This window comes from Branchiostoma lanceolatum, chromosome 19 (genome assembly GCF_035083965.1).
Source record: "Branchiostoma lanceolatum isolate klBraLanc5 chromosome 19, klBraLanc5.hap2, whole genome shotgun sequence".
NCBI lineage: Eukaryota > Metazoa > Chordata > Leptocardii > Amphioxiformes > Branchiostomatidae > Branchiostoma > Branchiostoma lanceolatum.
Genome location: NC_089740.1, coordinates 1,159,096 through 1,181,776, shown reverse-complemented (window position 1 = coordinate 1,181,776; position 22,681 = coordinate 1,159,096). Strand labels below are relative to the sequence as shown.

The 22,681-nt window shown below is 41.6% G+C and overlaps 1 protein-coding gene across 1 annotated transcript; it reads right to left on the bottom strand.

Annotated features, from left to right (window-relative positions):
- Positions 1–84: 84 nt before the first annotated feature.
- On the bottom strand, positions 85–22,681 carry LOC136425766 (CMP-N-acetylneuraminate-poly-alpha-2,8-sialyltransferase-like). The gene is made up of 6 exons (XM_066414714.1): positions 22,534–22,681; positions 16,353–16,477; positions 8,538–8,622; positions 7,947–8,026; positions 1,490–2,074; positions 85–1,009 (listed from the first exon to the last, which is right to left on the bottom strand). The coding sequence occupies exons 2-6, from the start codon at positions 16,466–16,468 to the stop codon at positions 718–720; spliced, it is 1,158 nt and encodes a 385-aa protein (XP_066270811.1). The 5' UTR covers positions 16,469–16,477; positions 22,534–22,681; the 3' UTR covers positions 85–717.

Genomic DNA, 22,681 nt, shown 5'->3' with positions numbered 1-22,681 from the left:
TGTGTCGCATATCTTTTTATCCAAATCTACGCACACTATCATGCATACAATCACACATGTGCGGTACCGGTAGGGAAATGAGGATCAGAGATAGATACATATTTATGTCATATGATAGATTCATTTCAGACTATCAGAGGAGCCTACACCTTGGTGTTGGTATATGTATATGGAGATCATCAAAGTCGTTGGTACAATCCGTCGATCTCCGTCAAAGGAGGAAATCAGGATACGACGACAGCCTTCGTTTCCTCCGTCCTCTCGCGTTACAGGACAGGGAGGGGTCAATTCGAGACGTCGAGAAAGGAACACTTCCAAAATTACCTAAAACGTACGGACCTAAAACGTATGGGAAGAGTTACAACATCGTCATGTTCACGAGAAGGTCACAAGTACACAGTCACACGTGTAACACGGCACGGCAGAGGAACTGCACCGACACGGAAAGAAACACACCCGGAAGACAACCCGTCCACGGCCCTGGGGCACAACTCATGGTAGTTTGATTGTTTCACTGATTGTCTGTGATAAAGGGCAAATAAAATATAGTTCCTTTTTTTTACAAATATGGCGTTTCTTAGGACTGAAAATGATCGCCTAACTATAATATTCTCCAAATGATCTATACTAGACGCCTTTTGGTACTTTTTGAATACTTTATAAGGCCAGATGAAAAAGATGGAAAGAGTCTTGCTTGCCCTTTCAATGGAGCAAATATCACGTAACGGGTTGTTGACTGCATTTATCTATGGAATAATTAAGAACCCCTTTGTCGTCCAACTCCCTCATTAAATCATATTCTAACTGGTAGAAATGCGGTTTCTGTATTTTTCCGTTACCAGGCAAAAGATCGTTATGGTAATGGAAAGGAACCACTCTGTTCAATGGGTCCCTTGGGAGCGGGTAGAACCCGTACAGATTCACGTGATCACAGAATGTGAGCGCTTGCAGGTACGTGATGATCCCGACAGAGGGCGCCCTGAACTTAGGATACAGTTGATCAAGCATTCTGAAAAGAAGTTTGAAAAAAAAGTCAGTTATTCGTCGCTGACACATGCTTGATTCGACAGAAAAGACAAATCTTGAAAACAATTGACGAAGACTAAAGAAGTGTGCCCACTTACACCTGTCTTCTTCAAACACTACCCTCTACCAGGCTCCGCGAATGGCTGGAAAAATAGTAGAAATTGGCCAAATAGAGTGAATAGTATGCTAAGGGAGTCGGCTACTGGATAGGGACCATTTGCCATCCACGGGAGGTCGGAAACTGTAACTTCTTTAGCAGACTAACTTCCCTGGCATATTATCTGTCTATTTTTTGGCCAATTTCTACGATTTTTCCAGCAACCTGTGAAGCCTGGTAGAGGCTATTCAAACACCAGTTAAAGACGGACGGATACATGCCCACATTCTATCCGCAATCCTCGCCCTTACATGATCAAGAACAGGAAGAAGTAAAAGATATAGTCATACTGAAAAATTTACTCACTGGACTGTTAGATCCTTTAGGTTAAAGAGGTTGTACGTTATGGTAATATTTAAGCCAATGTTTTTCCAAATGTCGTTCAAAGCCTTCAAATGCATGTCCGGTCCAGTTCCGCGTCCTGACATAGGGTTAAAGATAGGCTTGGGATAAAAGAAGATGGAATTGTTGTAGGACTTTAATCTGGAGAGCATTTCTTCTATGCTGGCCATGTACTTCTCTGGCTTCCATTTTGCTAACGTGTGAAGGCTGTCGGGATCGGCTTCCAGCGTGTTCTTCATCATATGCAGCTTGAAGGTGCCTACCACCACCATGTTAACTTTCACCCCTACGTCATTCTCGTATCCGGTGATGGGCGCTATGTTGAATCGAATGACGAAATCATGGCCGTCTATTTCCGGTCCACAGCCGGTACCTTTGATGATACCACTTCCGCCCACTACTGCGCATGTCCTGTACCGTTTGATTGGCGTGGTGCCCCGACACTCCTGAAAAGGTTCGCCATGAAGATGGCAACTTCTCGTGTCCTTGTCGAAATTTGAGAAGAGCACAATATCTCGTTCTGGTGTAAAAACTTCACTGACTGTTTTTCTGAAAGAAAGGGACAATAAACAATGAACATTTTTCATATCCAGCATAGAAGCCTCGGTCTTGTGCTTGATTCCTTCACCCCCTGAGTACGACATACTTTTATAACAGACATCGGTTTCAGATTACCCGGCCGACTTTAGCAAAAACCTACCGACCCCAGCATTATTTTCGTCGGCTGCTGTCTTTAAAGCATGGGAATCCTACAGAAAAGAATAACTGCCTGTAACGTAACATGACCTATTTACGTGCGGGAGCAGTTTACGTCCAGTTTGGGTCATGTCCACATGTCGCGGTGTATTATGCTAAAGCCTGTTCTCATGAGCAACAAAGAACGTCATAAGTATGATCCTTAGCCATCTCTCTCTTTTATTCAAAACAATGAAAAAGGTTTACGTCCAGCGACATAACAGAATAGACTCCTGAACCAGTAACAACAAGTTGCACGGAAGCGTTATACATGACGTATTTCATATATAACGGGGGTTGCCCTAACTTATGACGCGCCCTAACTTAGGACGGATTTTTTAGTGATCTTGTTATGCATAAGTACGCCGTGTTTGTGTCCACTGACTATGCTCATAAGGAAGATAAATAAACCAAGTCCATGCACATAATTTTTATTTGCATTCGATACATATGTGTACATATTCATTTCTTGTTTTGTCGAGAATGATATTTTGACATTATTACCAAGATGGCGGCGGTGACGGACGCTACCGTCACGCGCTCCCGATAGTGCAAGATTTATTGTGTCTTTGCTTTGTAATTCATGTAATATTTTTACTTTCTACAACTTTGTAAATGTACTTTAGTCAACTTTGCTCATCTTAAAGTTGATTTGGACCGCCAGAGCAAGATTTTAGCCAGTTTTTTGGTTCATCCTAACACCCCAGCCGAAAGCTGACGGTTATCATGGCGACGGAAAATGGTGACCAAGAAGGACTCTACTCCAAACTCGGCGTTCCTCCAACAGCGACTCTAACAGAAGTTGTGGACTCTTACAAGAAAGAGGTTACCTTGTATGAAGAAGCCACCAAACTCAGCCGCAAGGACAGCAGATTCAAGGAAGCTGATACTAGATACCGTGAGGTGAACAAAGTCTTTGCTATTCTATCTGACGCATCGTACAGACAACGCTACGATAACAATCAAGTCGTCCCGGATCTCCCCAAGGTCACCAAGAAGCAACTCAAAAACTCTAAAGACTATCTCATCCAACACAATCGGCAGAGCATCACTGTATTCCTTCCCCAGAACCTCGCTAGAACTTGGCTTGAAAAATGCCAGGAACATCACAAAACGCAGGCGATCGACGGTGGAACAAATGGGCACCACATCAAGTTCTCATTCATTGACACTAATTCCAAGAAAGAACACGGATCAGTGAGCATCAACGTGTTTAAGTCAACTCAAAAGCTCCTGATTCAAGGCTCGGCCTACTTGCTTTGGTTTGCCAACACATTTACTGAACTCAAAGCGACAATCAGTAGTGGCATAGTCAGCCCCCCACCCGTGTCGGCAGGTTCTGAGAATGTATTGTCTGATAGTCATTAGTTCTGCCAAACTTGTGACCAGCCTCTGACGACCGATAAATGTCTAACATGCAGAACAACCCCGAAGAGCCTCTATGATGAGAACAGCAATGTTACGGGCGGTCAAGATGGTGTTTCAAACCAGTCCAACGTATCAAATCAGTCCAATGCGTCGACTCAAGTTTCTCCAAACTTGTCCGTTTTGCAGGACAACGTATTACTAACCAAGTTAGAGTCTTGCCTGGCCAGCTGCATCTCTGATAGAAACGATTTTGAAAACTCCCCATATAATGTCCTTGTTCAGACGAAAAGAAACGGCTGATGGAAGACAACGTGCGTTTGATTCAAGAAAACACTCAACTTCAAAAACAAATCCAATCACTACAGGAAAAAGTCGACGAACTAACAATCACTGTCCAGAAAGTGTCTACTCCTTTGCAGTCTGTAGAAACTCAAACCTTCATGTCGCCAGCAGAACGTGCAGACAAGTTACTACAAGAATTCGCCACTATTAATGTGCAAAACCTCTTCCAGGTTTTGGACAATGACGGTGACAAACAAACCGACATTTCGAGTACAAGTGTAAACCGCCACAAACAGGACAACAAAGGAAGACGTACAACAACACATCCAGGTGTGAGCTATATGGAAAACAGCTCACGGCAGAAAACAACGGAGCGGAATCAACAAAACAAAGAGCTGACGCCAGACGTGCTAATCATCGGCGACAGCAACACAAGGCCCATTAAAACTGACATTCTCTACCCCGACAAAAGCGTCAAAAAGGATGTGACTTTCAACCTGACAGAAGCCGAAGATTACATACAGAACTCAGTCTTCCCTGCCCCTAAGGTTATACTGTTTCACGTCGGGACTAACGATATCCGGGACGCGGGCGACGCAACAACCGTGTCTGAGGGATTCGTCCAGGTCTCCCATGACAAGTACCCAAGCACCAATCTTGTTCTATCTCCCATCCTCCCAAGGGATGACCCTAACCTCCAAGCTTTGGGTGATGACGTAAACTCATTCTTAGGACATGACCCTCTTTCCTCAGCCAATCAGGAGCGTGTATTTCTTGTGATTAAATCCACATAGTAAGGTCCCTTAGGTACCAGAGGTGGACTAACCAACGAATAAATTGACTCCGCCCGAGGGCTACCAACAAAATCCGAGGGGGGTGCGGGGCTGTACCAAATCCACATAAACTCGCCCCGCCCATCCTTTAACTATTACTTAAAAGTAGTTGCGGATGAGACAAACCATGTACATATCACTGACAATTCGAACTTTTACAGCGCAGGAACAATCAAGAAATCCCTATACACCTCAGATGGTTACCATCTGAACAGATACGGGGTCCGTGTGCTGGCTGCTAACATAAAGAGAGCAGTGAACCCCCTCATAGGTCTAGGCGAATACAAGGGCCGAAGGAGTCAGCTTGCCAGTAGTAATCTCCTCTCACCGAACCGTTCATACAGAGATGAGTGATTGGTGTTCAAACAAGCAGGCACGGCCAGTCGGATTCGCGCTCACTCATTAGCCACCAGTCTACACTAAATCAGGGTCAGACCTTCCCTGCCTCAAGTCCAGTCCACCGGCCTATAAGTTCTCCAATGGCGAACCATGCCTCCACACATGGACAGGGACACAACGTGTCGGCTCCAAAGAAAGGACCGTCTTACAACCCGCTGAACTCTCCTACACAGCAGCCTCCTACAACGAAGGATCATCCTTCCACCTTACCGAGACGTCCTGTTTGACCCTGGAGTCACCCCCTCCGCCCGGACCCTGGAGGCACCCCCCTCTGCCCGGACCCTGGAGTCACCCCCTTCTACCTGGACCCTGGAGTCACCCCCCACCCACAGCCGGGTCACATCCTCCTGCTGCTCCATGGGGACCTCCTCCTGCCCGGCCCAACATCTAGCCCCGCAACACACCACCACCACCCTGGTCCTGGCACATATGTGTGTATATATATATATATATATATATACACATATGCATACATTTGCTATTCATAAAAAATCCTACCACATAGGAAACATGGGTGGCCACAACATGTTGGGGTGCCAGGACCAGGGTGGTGGTGGTGCGTTGCGGGGCTGGATGTTGGGCCGGGCAGGAGACAGTTACTGTGTATTTTTTTCTGGTCTATGTTCTTCAAGCATACCGCTAGAAGGGAAAATACTGAGGTGGACGATAATGGGTAAGCCTGGCACAATTCTGCATCATATACCCAAGTATAGATACATGCTCGCACGGCGTTAAACAGGCGGAGAAAAACTTACAGACCATGCATTTTCTTTTTAGAAGAGCTTATATTTCTGCCCGTTGGTATAACATTTGGCTCTGTGCGCGGTTTTAAGATAAATAACGTTTTGAATAAATCGGACGCTAAATGGTCATGTTACGTTACATGGTCACCACATGTTCTTATCAAATATTATTTATGAATCATATATGATGATAATAGTCTTTGATGCATGTTCCTGCCCAGATGGGCTAAATGCACAAATTAAATGACCACAGGTGGTCTATGAGAACCAAAATGTAAAACATGAATTGATAAAATGTTATATTCTAACATTGAAAAGTAGAAAAACAAACAAAACTGTGGACTATTGTTAAACTAATGTTTATCACCTACTAGTTTCTTCTCTCTTTTAATTTTGAAACACTTGAAAACATAACTACATACGTTTTCCATGATATATCCGTTCTTACATGACATCAGGTTTACGAAAGTGTCCTGCTTTGACATTTTTGTACATTTGTTGTCTAATTCTATTGTATTAAACAGCGATTGGCGCTCATATTCATATAAGGAACAATCGAGTAAAAGTGTGTATCATTTTTAACACTCTAAGTGGTCACCTGAGCTGCAGAATACAGTGGATCATCATCATCAAGTGGTAACAGGATTCGCATGTTCTATTATTCAGAGGGGTACGGTTATGCCTGCCAGATTCTATGTGTATGGAATGGTCACTGATGCGAAGTTTACGCATTGCTCTGCGATGTTCGAAGTTTGTAATATCTAAAATATGTTTCTCTTTCATAAATCGCTTTGAATGTTTTGTAATTCCTCAATTTGTTGCCTTAGTTTTCTCTTCGTTCTTTGACGAATCATCAGAATTCAACAGTCAAAGTCAATCCTATGGGAATCTTAAAATCAATGAAATTACTTGTTACTCCGGGAAGGAGGATGACCTCCTTCTGGGAGTATTGGGAATGCATTTGTTTGCGCGTTCGCAGCTATAACTCACGATCCCGTTGTCGCATTGGTGTGTAACTTTGCATATCGTTTGCCTGGTTCGGCGTGGTGATGCACAATAGCTTTGTTACACCATAACTACTTTAAACGTCAATCCAATATCGTAATTGCACCCCTATAATTAATGCTATGTCCCACTGCCCTGCCATAGGGACCATGTTATAATCCGTTATGCATGACTGGAATACTTCAGGCAGATACGGGGTATAAATCTTCCTTACTTGCTGTGATCGTATAGTCACTGTTAAATTGAAAAATAGACAACGTGCATCACCACACGCAACCTAGCAAACGATATACCAAGTTACATACCAATGCGGCAACGGGAATTGTGAGTTTTAGCTGCGAACATGTGCCGAGTGAGCTCCAGTCTGTGTATTAAGTATGCCGTGTCCCTCGCAACTCGCATACAGTATGTGCGCACGGGACGGACGATGCATTTTTACGCACAGTGTGAAAATGGTAAATCTCTGGACCTTCAAACTTACCACACTTGTAGTTTATAATACGGAGGCTGTGACAATGTAAAAAGTTTACGCAGGGGATGAAAGATTGTTGAGAAATATCTCTCAGAAAAGTGCGCGCGCCAGTGTCACTTCCGGGTGGTTAGATCCGGTGACCTTTGACCTTCGTGAAATGTTACGATAATATAAATTAGCCTTTTTTATTGCAAATAGCTTGATATAGATCAGGCCGGCCTGCAATAAATTGTGGAAAGAGGATTTACTGCATATTTGTGATTTCTGATACGTCTTAGTTGTAAGGCTGAATGGTTCGTTGATAATTGAAAAGGGGCCATCTAGATCTAACTTTGTGACTTTTCCCGGAATTTCTAGATCCCATCTGTGCCATGCTGTAAAAACATACTTTTCAGCAGGTTGACCACTCCTATATTGAAAGAAAAAGATAAACAAACACTTTTTCTTTACTTGCTCTAAACCACTACTTGGACTGAGCAGAGATGCAATTTGTGTGGGTCAATACTTGACTAATGTACATACTATAAATACTTCACGGAGAATTGTGTCCTACGGACTCTTGTAGTTGAATTTCATTTTCTCACCTGATTTCACCCGACGACTTGAAATATTGCTCCCGCCAAGTGTTGTTCCCAGGCCACGGACCGTAGTTTCTTTCTTTCTCCTGTAAAGTTGCAGATAGAACATCAATACAACATTGTGGGTGATTGATCAACAACAAATACACAAACATCGCCCTAACAGTACATGGTGTCCTACGGACAACATTTCTGACGCCATGTACTAGAGAAAACCTACTTTTCATTTGATTGCTGAAACGAAATGCAAAGATTGACCATAATGGGGACAATTCCCGTCGTTGGCCTGTGATTTTCTGGCCAGTATTTCTCTGGCAAGTTACTCAGTAAATCATCGAGTTGATTGAAAAAAGAATTCGAATTATAAACATTGTGTTTCTTACAATGCTACAACAACGATTGTATAGATCTCAATAACAAGAAGCAAAATCAGGGACATGAACAGTTCTGGAAAAAGTTGAGCCCTCAGTACTATAACTAAACAACAGCTAGAAGATAAAACAATTAATTCGCCTGCTAACCAACATTCCATGTGTACCAAGACAAGAACAACAACACAAATGACAGAACAGAATGACATGAAGTATGGAAACTAACTTTTAGTGACCCCATCAGAGCAGAGCTGTTCTCGGTATCTCCCGACGGCCCGCGTGGTTGGAAATTCCATCCATACTGGTACATCCTGTCAACAACAACAAAAAAGACGGTGATTAAACAGTACTTATTGTTTGAAAAGTTTGCACATGTGATCTCTCAAATACACTGTTTTTCATGGTAGTTGTTATAACGCTATATAACCTGGCGGATAAATGTTAATTGAGCTTACCAGTCTACCACAAATTACATATGTTACATGTGTTGAAGAATTACGGAAGACACTGGAATAATATAGAATTTCCTCATTTAATCATAAAAATCAACTCTTGATTTTTCATCTAATTGTGTACATCTCTGTCTAAACTACCTCAGCGGCATGCAAAGTCGTCGTTCCTTTCTTCAGATATACTCTTGGAAAGATTCTGACAAAAACTTCAGTTCGAGAGCAAGCTGCTAATGACATCAAACCTATACCACTCCATCACGACATAAAAAGCTATCTGTCACCAAGAAATCAAGACCATATATACATAGCATGCCCAGGATAAAACATGCAAAAATCGCAATTGTAAGTTCCGCTGCAGTCTCAAGGAAAGCCACACAGACGCCCAAAGCCGACCTTAACCTTTGACCTATATAGCAAATGACATCACAATCCATGCAGAGGTTCTTAAGCTATGTAGACCCAAATTTGCGGAAACACAGAACAACCCCCCTACACACACACATCCAAAATGATAAATCAGACTATGTTCATGGAGGTAATAAAATACATGTATTCATCAAAGTCATTTTACACATTTGCTGATCATTGACCTGAAAGGACAAGCTGTTTTCTTATTGTTCCTTACAACACCGGCGTTTTGACGTCCACACCCTCTAATGATCACCCCGACTAATCGATCGCATTGAAACTCAGATTCAAACTAGAAAGGCAACATTTGCGAACAAATACAACATGTTTCGCCCATACTCCTCCCAATGCAAAAAATGGACTGTTCCAAAATAACACCTGGGAAAATTGAAATTTGAAGACAATACTTCTGCTCAAAAGTTGCCAAGTCATCCCAGCCCGAAAATGAGATTTCCCAATTTGACCCCTATGCAAGAACAGACTCTTTCACAGGTAGCCCCATACATTATGGACCATTCTAAAATACTTGGAAAAAATGGATCACCCCAGTCCAAAACTGAGTTTGAAAAGAAAAGGCACCTCTGGTAACAAATGAACTTTTGCATAACCACTCGTCCAAAATTGAATTTCAAAAAAAGGACTCCACTCGTGCAAGAATAGAATCTTCCAGTGCCATCCCCATGTAAACTGGACCAGTCGAAAAATACCCACTCAAAAATGCACTGTTGAGAAAAACTGGTGATGGATGGATAGTTGGATAGCAATTGGTAGGAAGATCAGACTTATTCTCCAAACACACTCACACACACACACACACACACACACACACACACACACTCACAATATTACCATTTTTTAAAACTTCAGAGCAAAAATGCAAACATAACACTTTGAATTTTGACAGTTTTATTTAATCACAAAATTGCAACTTTACACTTGTCTTCTCCCATTCTCTCTTATTTCCTTTTTGTAAATACAAATACTATAAGCTAGATCATTTTCATGTCGAAGCTTTACCCGCAAAACTATTACAAACTGTAAATATTGAATCTTTCATCGCAGAAAATCTACAATTATGTCAAAATATACATGTTTTCGGAATTGGCTGCGATCTAGTAGTTGTATATCCTCTTCTTGCTGGCAGGGACCAGGTCTGCCTGCTTCTTCCACAGGCAGTTTGTCATGGATACTGAACACAACCGTCGATGCAAAATATTTCAGAAACATTTTCAAGGAGCACTTTAAAGGCGAGCTTCTGTCAAGCTTGCGGCAAAGCTTTAAAAAACTTGAAACATATTCAAAACTGAAAGCAGACTTTTGTATGGAGAACTACCTCCTGTCAGTGCAAAACAAATCCTTCATAACTCATACAATAAAACTCTGAATCGGAGTACACTGTTTTGAAATTGAAAAAGGTAGACACAACAATGCCGCAGCCAGTCAGAGACTTTGTCCTACATATAAAGAAATTGTCGAAGACAAATATCACTTCTTAATGGTATGCCCAACATGTAAGGAAGAAAGATCTAAGTTAATGCAGACAATTACGGGCAAAACAAATGTAACACTGCCTCAGTCGAAAAGAGAGGCGTGTCGTAGTTATGTTGAGCCCATGGCATAATTCAAAGTGCACGCTGCCGGGTTTGTTTTCCTCCCCTCCTGAGAATCAGACCTTTCCAGTGCTTGTAGCCAGGCTGCTCTGCTCTGCTCTGCGCTCATGGGTACGGAAAACCTACGGCCTTTCACCTGTCGATTCTTGCGGTTTACCGTGCAACGTTAGCTTCGCAGCGCTCCATGCTCGTCGACGACAAAACCCTTTCCGTGTACCATGACGTCACGTGAGATTGCCGTGCTCAACATAACAACACAAGGATGGGAGCCAGGGTGTAGTGAAGTTGTGCCTGTCTGCACCTGTCAGAGTAGTGCCCCTAATTAAATTGACTATTTCAACCAATCAGGTTGAGCTTGATAAATCTGCGCTCTCTCATTGGCTGACCGAATTAGTCCACCTGGCCAGATGAATTAAGATGTGAATTATAGGTCAGTGACCCCATATGAGGAAAATAGCCGATCTTCTTCCCAAAATATCCTCTGAAATCGTATTTCGAAGTGTTGTTTGCCAAAAGTGCGAATGGGATTCTTTGAATATTTGTTCAATGTACCCCCATAGCAAATTTCAGGTCATTTGGATGTATTTCCAGAGCACAGGAGGCCAAAATGTACGTTTTTGGTAAGAAAACCTCTAGTCAATAAAATCACTTTCAAGGTCAATATCGAAAAAAATGAAGAAAAAAATCCCAGGGTATTTACCCTACCCACTCTACCTGTATACCAAATTTCAGCTCAGTTGGTCCAGGGACGACCGAGCTGCGTCGACTGTAAGATTTGACAAGAGAAAGAAACCTTACGAACACAGTATGTTGCGCCCAACAGTATGTTGGGCTCAACATAATCAGCCATGACCCGCCAAATTGCTTCCTAGTATGCTTTAGTGACTTAATCTGGCAAAACAAGCTCGCCAGTGAGATGCTGGAAGGCGTCAGCTTTTAAAATATGTTTTCAGATTGACCATTTTTGCACTTTGGAAGTGATAGAAAGTGACCGCGATTTAACGTTTGAAAAATATTAGTTTATTGCGGCTAGCTTCTATCACTTCCAAAGTGCCAAAACGGTCGATCTGAAAACATCTTTTAAAAGCTGACACCTTCCAGCATCTCACTGGCGAGTTTTTTTGCCAGATTTAGTCACTAAAGCAAACTAGGAAGCAATTTGGCGGGTCATGGTTGATTTGAATCTGAGTTTCAATGCGATCGATTCGTCGGGATGATGATACAGCTGCCACACTGTCACCGGGCGACCCCAACCCTATAAATTATACACGTGTCACTTCGTGTCGTCTGATAACAAAGGCGGGCATGTTGGAGAGGTGGACAAAGGTCATATGTTTACCGGTCCGATAACTTTATGTTGAGGCAGCATCTGACTGACGCAACACTGACATTTGCTTACGGTTAAGTACAGTCCGGCCCACAACAAATACCCCGTTCATTCACGAATCGGGATTTACCCAGGCACTGGGATTGATCCAGATTCGTGAATCCTGGTGTGAACAGTCCTAATCCGGGCCCAGGGGTAGACTAATCGCCTTCGGAATCTTGCACACCAGGATTCGTCAATCTGGATCCTTGGGTGAATCCCGATTCGTGAATCCTGGTAACAACGGGGTCTTTGTTGTAGGTCGGAATGAAATGTAAGCAAATATCACAGCATTGCGTCAGAAATACGTCCGTTGCTCCATTCGTATGATTATCTCCATGAAAAATTAAGATTTTTTCATGGAGATATTGTTTTGAGCGTGTCTGTGTGCGTGTACGTGTTTGTTTGTGTGTGTGTGTGTCAGGATGCTTGAGGACAGCATAGCTCAAGAACGTCTGGATGGATTGTAAAGATATTTGGTATGTAGATAGGTGTTGGGAGAAAAAAGGTCAAGGTCGATTTTGGGCCCCCTGGTATGTGACACTGGAACTGCATTGGCGTTTTTGTCAAAATCTTCCAAGGAGAATAACTGAACAAAGGAACGACAGATTTCTGTGTTATTTAATATGCAGGTTGCTTGGACAGAGATGTACACAATCAAGTGCAAATTATGGAAATTTGGACTTAATTCGCATAGGTGATGAGGAAAATCTATATTTCCATTCCAGGCATGTTGTTGCAGCTTACACAGTGACAGTGAAAATGCAAAGATGCAACATATGTAACTGAGAAATAAAGGGACATTGATAGATGAAAGTTATGCAAATGAAGACCTAATTTGCATAATTAATGAGAAAAATACTGTAATTCCATATTACTAGATAACTGGAATTTCATACTTGTGGCATTTGGAAGTTATATGACAGTGAACAAAGGTGAATATGAATTAAGCAAATGTGGGCCTAATTTGCATAATATATATTTCATGGAGATTTGAGGTCTCCGAACTCTTGTTTTTTTGGGGGATTGGCAACATTGTTAGGGTTTGAATATATTTAGCCATAGAACTTCATTGGTACATACCGAACAATGATCATGACTTAATTCAATACTTATAAAGATTTTAAACCCTCCTTTAAATTCTTGTATCTACATGTGCACAGTTTTTATTTGTTTTTCTCTGTACGAGTTTGCTCTACATCAATCTGTAAGATAAAGATAAAATAATTGTAGCCCATTCAACATGACATAGGAAACAAAGATCTGATTTTCAATAGATTGGAACGCAGTTGTTAAATCTCGCATTATATCACTTTTTTAACAAGATCGTATTTTAGATAACCTTCTATATTAGTCAATGATACAAAATGACTATGACAATGGAATACACCCACAGACTAATCTTTAAATATCAAGTACATACTTAGAGAGTAGGTAAACTAGTCATCCTCCTTTGAGGTGAAGCATATAGTAGGCCTGACTTTGCTCAATGTGCTCGAGGTTGTGGGGGCAGTCTCACTACTGAGGAGCCGGGCAGCCGTCTGCATGATGACACGATAAGCGAACTGCAGTGAGAAGATGTCACCAATTGCTTTAATCTCACGCGCAATCACCACAAATCGCTTTTGATGGCTTTATAATAATTGTACATCGGTTGTCAATTAAACCGCGATTTCCAATAAGGTTATCTTGTATCCAAACTGAGAATGTGACACCCCTGGTGCGGACATTTTGTTTGGCTCATCTGGGTTTCTTGGGTTTAGAATCTGCCCAGACCTTCTCCGATGAATAAAAAGATCTCTTTCAGATAAAAACTTGCAACAGTTTACTATACGTTCCAACAAAAGTTGCACCCTGGCCTTGTGGGAGGGATACTTTTTGTTTACTTAAAATGTTTTAAAGGAAATGACAAAATGTTTTTAAAGGACAAATGTGCACAAAGTGCGTTGAAGACCAGTACATGTACATTGCTGTACAATCTTCTAACAATAGACAAATTGGACATACGGACAAAGATATATTACAGGAATTTGTCACCATTTGTAAAATATTTGAAACTTACTATATCTTTAACACACATTTTGATTTTTCTTCCTGGATCCTTTTCCCTCTGGCTTTGATTTAGGACACATTAGTGGAATCTATTAATTTACTTGGGTCGTCCTTAAATGTGAGAAATGCGACGAAAATGGCATACTTCCCTTCCCACAGAGGACAAAGCCACCACTATTTCGGAGCAGCCGTAATTTCCGCAGTAGGCTTCGGTTCTTGCTCGAGGTCACAGATCATGACTCACACTCGGATGTCTGAAACCGTGTGTCTGATTGGTTTCAACTTAAGTTGCGCTTAAGATGATTATGATTTTCGTTTCTTTGAAGGCGGTTACATAGCGAACTATAGGCAAGTAACATATAACGGGAGTCGCCCAAACATAGGACGTTTTTTTACGCGCTCGAACTCACGGCGCTCCATTGCTGGTTGCCAGAGAATGGTCATGTTTTAATGAATGAATTTTGAACACACTCATCTGAAGAACATAAATGGACAAGAAATGTATTCATACTGTTCATGGGCCCTTCACGCTCCGAGTTACAAGCGGCAAACGCTGTGAGACGTTTACACGAAAGTACCTTCTGATTTAGTGCTACGCCAGATAGTGTGCCTAACTTAGTACGCTTTGGTCAATTTTGCTCACTTCGGAAGTTGGTGATGAAGTTAGGAAAATGTAAATAAGCGTTGAAGTCTGCTATATTATAGCTTTCTTTTGACCGGAAAATTTTGACGGTGTGCACTTCTCACGTCATGTGAGAATGGCTATATCTAGCGCATCCCAGCTCATGTTTCGGCGGGAAATGGGCTACTACGCACTTTGCGCGCGGCCCGACGTACGTCTTGCATGCGACCCGACTTACAAAATCATTACGAAAAAACGACACCGCTTACATCAACAATACTCCGTCTACTTATTGGGAAATATCTTCGCCATATCTGTATTCAGTTTCCTTTTCATAGACGGTACCAATCACATGTTAGAGCGTTACAAAGCTGTGCGTTGAATCGCCGTCCGCCAGCATCGCGGCCCCAAAAATGGCGGGAAAACAACGTTGCCAGACGGCAGCGATGTTTACGTTGTTTTCTTTGGTCGGTTTTCGTCTCAACAAACACTTAAAGACCCAATTTTTGTTTGTTTTATGAAGTTATATTTCTTATGTGTATGATAGTTGTATATCTGCTTGGCACAGGTCGTATATTTAGGTGTCGGGCCGTCTAGCTACGCAGTGACCCTCTACTAAGCGTTGCCATCATTATCGTCAAAATACTATTCTCGACAAAACAAGAAATGAATATGTACACATATGTTTTGAATGCAAATAAAAATTATGTGCATGGACTTGGTTCATTTATCTTCCTTATGAGCATAATCAGTGGACACAAACACGGCGTACTTATGCATAACAAGATCACTAAAAAAACCGTCCTAAGTTAGGGCGCGTCCTAAGGTAGGGCAACCCCCGTTAATAGTTATAAGTCATACACAAACTTTTAGAATTTACCTTCGTGCTCAAATAGTAAAAATAGTATCGTCTAGTTACGTAACCGTGTCATTGCGCCATTATCTAGTTATAATTACATAACTGAACTACTGTATCTTACGCCTGAGAAACGTTAATTGAATTAAGTAGACCATGTATTTACCTGAAAAGTTAAAGATCACACCTATCTTGAATTAAAGTTCTCTGTCTGAACATTTACAATGTTGCGACGAGGAAAATTGGAATAGATTTTCATAGAAACATTGAGAAGTTTTCACAGGAACACTTGAACGTAGGCTGTGACTGTATGTTTGGGTGTGAATAAAAGAACCGTGTTATTCTCCAACCTGATGTCATCTTTCACGGATGTAACACCTGAGAAGTTTTCAGAAACACCGGAAAGATTTTTTAAAAGTAACTTGCAGGGATGTTTTTAACAGACGATACAATGTCAAATCGACCTTGACATTCCACTTCAGAAGAACTAGACTGTACCCATATACCTTTAAGTATTATTAAAATATCATCACAATCCATCCATAACGTTCTAGGTTATATAGACATGTATGCAGACACAAACACAAACACACAGACGGGCGGACCTAAAAGAATATCTCCAGTGCATGGAGCTGAACCTCCTTCACCGAGGTAACAATATGAAAGATGGCTTACGTCTGATGGACGGTGATGCACCCGAGCATGTAGCTTCCTGTCATCGCCACCATCCACAGGAACACGTACATCAGCCACACACGGGGCAGCTCGAACACTACAGCAGCAGTCATCATCGTTCAATCCTGTACAACAATCAACAAAACAGTCAACAACAACAAACAAAAACAGGCACAGGAACACGTACATCAGCAACATGAGTCGTTTTTTGCTAAACAATTCCCGGAAATGGGTGTATCCTTCACATAAGGTAATGTTGCACATTACTTTTGATATGAAGTTACGATTTTTCCGCAGGTTTACAAATATCGGAGAGGTTGAAGAAACAAAGCTCAAGTTGACTTGTAGCCGAAGGGAATTCGAGTTTGCTTTAGATGAGACGGTCGCTGCACTAAAGTCATTCTCAACTCCATGCCTTTGGAGTGTGGTTATTATTGAGGCTTACTTTTTACTTTTAAACATGTACATGCAAGGACGACGTGGCACTGAACTCATAACTTATTTCAACAGCAAAACCCGAAAGGTGAATACAGGCCACAGACACAGAGATGGCATTTCGGAAGATTCTTGCGATCACATGCAGAGGTTGCATCCCAATTCTAAAGAACAGAAACAAATTCAAGCCCGTACGAAGGTCTCTAACCACAGTCAAGAAAACAAAACTGAAGTGGTATTCCACTTGTCACGGTCATCGGAACTAACCACAAATATGCAGGAACCTTCCAGGGAGGAACAGTGAGTGCTGGTAATACACAACGGAAATCAACAGAGAATAATATCAAAGAAGGGACAAGTAGCATGTAAATAAGTGAAACTGTAAAAAAAACAGAACTCCGAGAAGGGTGGAGAAAACTGGTTGTCAGATCTTCTGTGGTGTCCAAATGGTCAAATAGTTCGACCAAGGGTATTGGGTTAGACTAAGGGATAGACGACATGAGATAAACTCAAGGTGTTATTCAAGTTACTGAATTTTGATATAATAATTAACTTATTATAACTGATTATGTCCCTCTGGTATCTGATGATGGTTTACACAAATAAATCACTCCTGGTGGGATAAGACCGGAATGTGTGGCTGTAGTCATCACCTTACCTACCAAAGTTGTGGGATTTGACAATATTGACGAAATCCATGTGAATCTGCTAAGTGCGCCAGGTAATAGTTACCTAAATATCAATAGAGATAAGTCCCAGGTAAATCTGTCATTTGATCATCGTGGCCTTGAACACGACATGCCAAAATCAACTATCACCAGACTAACCTGGAATAAATCAGCATTGATAAATCGTACCTGCTGGGATATATTGTGCAATATGTGTACATCTGATTTTCATCTCTAGATGATGATTTGTTACACCATTTTTTGAAACAAGAGACCCTGCCTCCAGAAAAAAAGGCGGTTGTTTTTTTCTCGTATCATAGGCTGTTAATTCCATCATTTTACAGCTCTCATAAATCCAGGCATATTCTTTTCTTTGTAAATCATTTTTCTCTCTCACGCTCGCGCCGTTTTTTTTTGCATTTTGCCCGGATGATATCATCCATAAAATACATTCAGTGTGGCATATTAGTTGCTCGATTGAATTATGTCTACTAGGTATTTCACTTTAGATCAATGGAATGTTAAATGAGGAAGGACCGAGGAAATCTCATATATGACTCAATTTTTCGTTATTACTATTATTCCTTTGTATTTTTGTTGTTCAGCTGCGATTGGATATAGGGCGTATTCAGTCACGTGACCCTCCCCCTAGCAACGAGCACTGGCGGCCATTTTGGTGCTCACTTTATAGTGGAGCCCTATGGAACTCTCCGTATAAGTAGCAGATGTTTTCTACGCCATTCACAATTTCCCTTCGAAACGTTTGTCTCACAATCATGGTGTTTTGCCTCGTGGTCAGATGTTGGATTGGGACTGATAAAGCACACACTTATCGGGTAACAGTAAGATTGGTTGGGCGTTTCTCGTGTAGGTGAGGGAACATACGACTGAAACAAAAGTGGATTTCTGACATACGAACAGCGGATCTAAATAGTTGAAGTTTGAGAATCAGCGTGAGTGAACGTGTATGGAAACCTTTTGTATCTTGTCGAAAAGCAAATTACAGGCCCGTTGTGTAACACAGTCGCGGCACCGTGTAGTCGTTGCTTGAGATACGTTCGTAAACTGGAGGTCTTTCAACGTCGAACTTTCCCGATCATAACGACTTCGCATTCCTTGGAAATTTAGAGACCGTCGGACACCGAGAAACTTCGCTGCAGGGTGAGCACCAACATGGCCGCCCACGGAGGGCAGGGGCGATGACGTCACGTGAATACGCCCTATAGATAACAATACAATTATGCAACCAACCAAAAAGCCAGCCAGCCAACCAGCTGACCGACCGACCAAAGGAACGAACAAACGAATGAACGGACGAACGAATGAACAAATAAAGAAACAAACAAACAAACAAACAGAAACACAGTGGCACGGTTTCTTGTGGTTGTTGATTCAGTACCCGGAGGTACAGAGTTCGAAACCCTGACTGGCTCCCATGTTGTGCCCTTGGGAAAAGCGCTTTTCACTGATTTCCTTACTTGACACAGGTAAAAATGAGTACCTAGCTTCAGGATAGGGACGTCAATCGGATAGTATGTCACATGGAGGTCCCGTTCACACTTATTGAAAAGAGTAGAGGTCCTTCTTGGTGTGAGTAGATCAAATAAATCTGTCTGGATATGCAACTTGTATTGTTGTATTACGCCATAGGGTGTTTACCGGGTATGCAATGTAAACAAACAAACAAACAAACAAACAAACATTCTAAAGAGCGTCAACAAATACATTACGACAATATGATAAATCCCTTAGTCTTACGTCGACGACTGAACCCCGAAGACCGGAAGGTCTGGTAGTTGTTGTTTGTCACATTTCAATACTATCTTTACAATCAGATGTCTGGACTGGATAAACAGCGGGCATCAGCAAACAGAGCAAGGTGGAAAACAATGACGGCCCGCCCCAGTGTGAACTGAAAAGCGGCGATGAGGATGATGATGTTAATTGTATCAAGATCATTGAAGGATGACTTTCTCTACAAAACAAAACAAAAAGTCACGTCAATGATTGAAGACGTGCGGTTTTGAATATCGCCAACTACAATCAACAGCCATGAATCACGAAAATCTAGAGAGAACTAGAAAGGCAACATCTGCGAGCAAATACAGCATGTTTAGCCATACTCCTCGCCATGCAAAAAATGGACTGTCCCAAAATGACAATGAACCCTTCTTAAATATTTCCACTAAAAAATGGATCACCCCAGTCCAAAATTGAGTTTAAAAACAATTAGTCTCTCCATACAGGGATGGAATCTTGCAGTAGCACCTCAACACAATATGGACCAGTCCAAAACCATATCCACTTAAACAAATACACTTCTGCTAACAAATGGACTTTTTCATTATCACTCCAGCTCAAAATTGAAATAAATAATTAAAGAATCCTCCCCTTGCAAGAATGGGATATTCCGTGCCATCTACCTGTTAACTAGACCAGTCGAAAAATATCCGCTCAAAATTACACTATTGCGCATAATCAACCCACTTCAAAATTGAATTAAAAAAGATTAACCCCAGGCAAGAATGAAGCTTTCCATAGTATACATAATGATATATATGAAGATTTGACAGGAGAAGAAGGAAATGACCAAAAACAACATATTTTAGCGATAGTATGGCTGAAATATAAAAATGTGACACCCCTATGTTTGAATGCATGATTCAATAGTATACATTTTTGGTTGAAAATAACGAAACGAAAAAATTGTTTATTTCAAAAATCGTTTTGAAAGGCTGTATGGCAAACATTTGAATGAGGGCCTGTGTACATGATCAAGGCAGACATATGCCAAATTTCACATCATTTTGGTTTAATACATAGGAACAGTTTACTGGAGATGTGTATCTTTGTTTTAAAAAAAGTGAACAAAGCCATGTAAGCACATTCCCATACCACATTTGGTATGAATACTAGCACACCTGTGCCAGAAATGCAAGATAAATAGATTAACTCAATTGGCCAATCAGTTGGTCGCAAGGCTCACAGGCCAGGCCAGGTGCGCTTGGGGTCACTGACCTTTAGGTCATATGGTCAGTCTCACAGGTCAGGCCAGGTGCACTTGGGGTCGCTGACATTTAGGTCATATGAGGAAAATACCCAATGTTCTACCCAAAATACCCTGCAAAATCGTATTTTGAAGTAATATATGCCAAAAGTTACATGTCAGCGCAAGCCGCAAGAAAACTGTTCATTCTCAAGCGACTCAGAAAGTTCAACCTCTCACCTAAAGAACTACTTACCATCTATATAGGGTACATTAGACCCCTCCTCGAATATGCTGTCCCCATTTGGAATCCCGGACTTACACATCGCCAAAGGGACCAGCTGGAGAGAATTCAGAGAAGAGCCTGCCGTATCATCCTCGGCAGAGCCTACCCTGGATATGCGGAGGCACTGACTCAGCTGGGTCTCACCACCCTGTCTGAAAGGCGCGAGAGACTGTGTTTGAAGTTTGGCAGATCCCTGCTAGGTTCCGAATTCGAACACTGGTTGCCTTGTAGAAGATCTGAAATCTCGGGTAGACGCACTCGTAATGGGCACAAACTGAACATTCCTAGGGCAAATACGCTGAGATTCAGTAACTCGCCGATTCCGTACCTCACGAAATTGCTCAACCAGTATGGTTGCTGAATCTCGGTGTGTTTGCCTTGGGAATGCTCTGTTCAGTAACTATTATCTTTTTCTGCGCCATATTTGCCGATTTTTTGAAGAAACAATATTGTCTACTATGTGTATTATGTATAAGATTTTATATGCGCACGAGATTTTATGTACGTCGACAGCAGTGGAACTTACTGTACATTGGTTTTTAATTCAGTGTATGTGAACTGCGATAAACCAATAAAACACATCTTGTATCATCTTGTATCTTGAAAAAGTGCGAATGGGGTTCTTTGAATATTTGTTCAATGTACCCCCATAGCAAATTTCAGGTCATTTGAATGTATTTCCAGAGCACAAGAGGCCAAAATGTACGTTTTTGGTCAGGAAAACCTCAATAAAATCACTTTCAAGGTCAATATCGAAGAAATGAAAAAATGGCCTAAGGGTATTTGCCTACACTACCTTTGTATCAAATTTCAAGTCATTTGGTCAAAAAATGACAAAGATGAATCGATTTGAAGATTTGACAGGAGAAGAAGAAGAAACCTGAGTAAAAACAATATGTTGAGCCATACTAGGTATGGCTAAACATAAATATTATTTTACTGTAATATTGCGTGTTTATATCATTACTTACCTAGATTCAAACTCTGTTTCTATTAGTAACGTTTGAAGCCCCCCCCCCCCTCTCAATTCCTTCCTGGTAATTCTTTAACGCCCCGACAGACACACACACGTCGGCTGGCGGCGGACGGGACGTTTTTACCTTGACTACCTTGACCTTGATGGCACTAACGTTAGATTGCGCACAGATCCCTTCTACAGATTCATTTAACCTACAGATACACACACTGTTCTCTCTGGTATAGTGACGTCGTACGGGCGCCCACACTACTCAGACACTCAGCGTCTTTCTGTATCCAGGTAATAATCTGTGAAGTAAACATGGGCCGTATGGACAATATCCTAGTTAGCGTATCTAACACCACTTGTAGGAAGTCAAATGGAGTAAAAAAAGAAAGGGAATAGAAGCGTAGGGCTTCTTCAAAAGTGTGTATACAAGAATAGAAACGAGAAGAGGTAAGCATCCTTGACAGAGATCCCACTGCACAGCAATAGGTGCGTGACCTTTCAATGTTCCTGTCCCTTTTCCCTGAAGGCATCCTGATTACTCAAATGGTGCGTAAGGCATGATGAGTCGGAAGACAATTGTAGTGTTACATTTCACACTTCGAAAAGGGGATAATCTAAATGGTAACGTCGCAGTAACACTGCCTGTCCGCTTCTCGTTTTTGCAATATGTTTGACATTTATGTTTTTCCACTAATGTTGAGTAAATGTGTGAAAATGTTTTCAAAAGACACATTTGTAGACAACAAATTTTGTGTAATTCAATACCTTCTTCTTTCCGTGACCCATATAAAATGGATAGTTTTCATTGTTAAATGTATAGTATAGGGTAAACGACGTACCTTTTCGGGATTTCCCCTAAATGACGCACCACCTAACTACCGAATCCTCCTCAACCTTGTGTAAGACGGCCCTAGTACGTTACAATCGCGCATGGCAGCTACACAGGGAAGATAACCCTCGTGCCTCAAAATATGTCTGACTGGACTG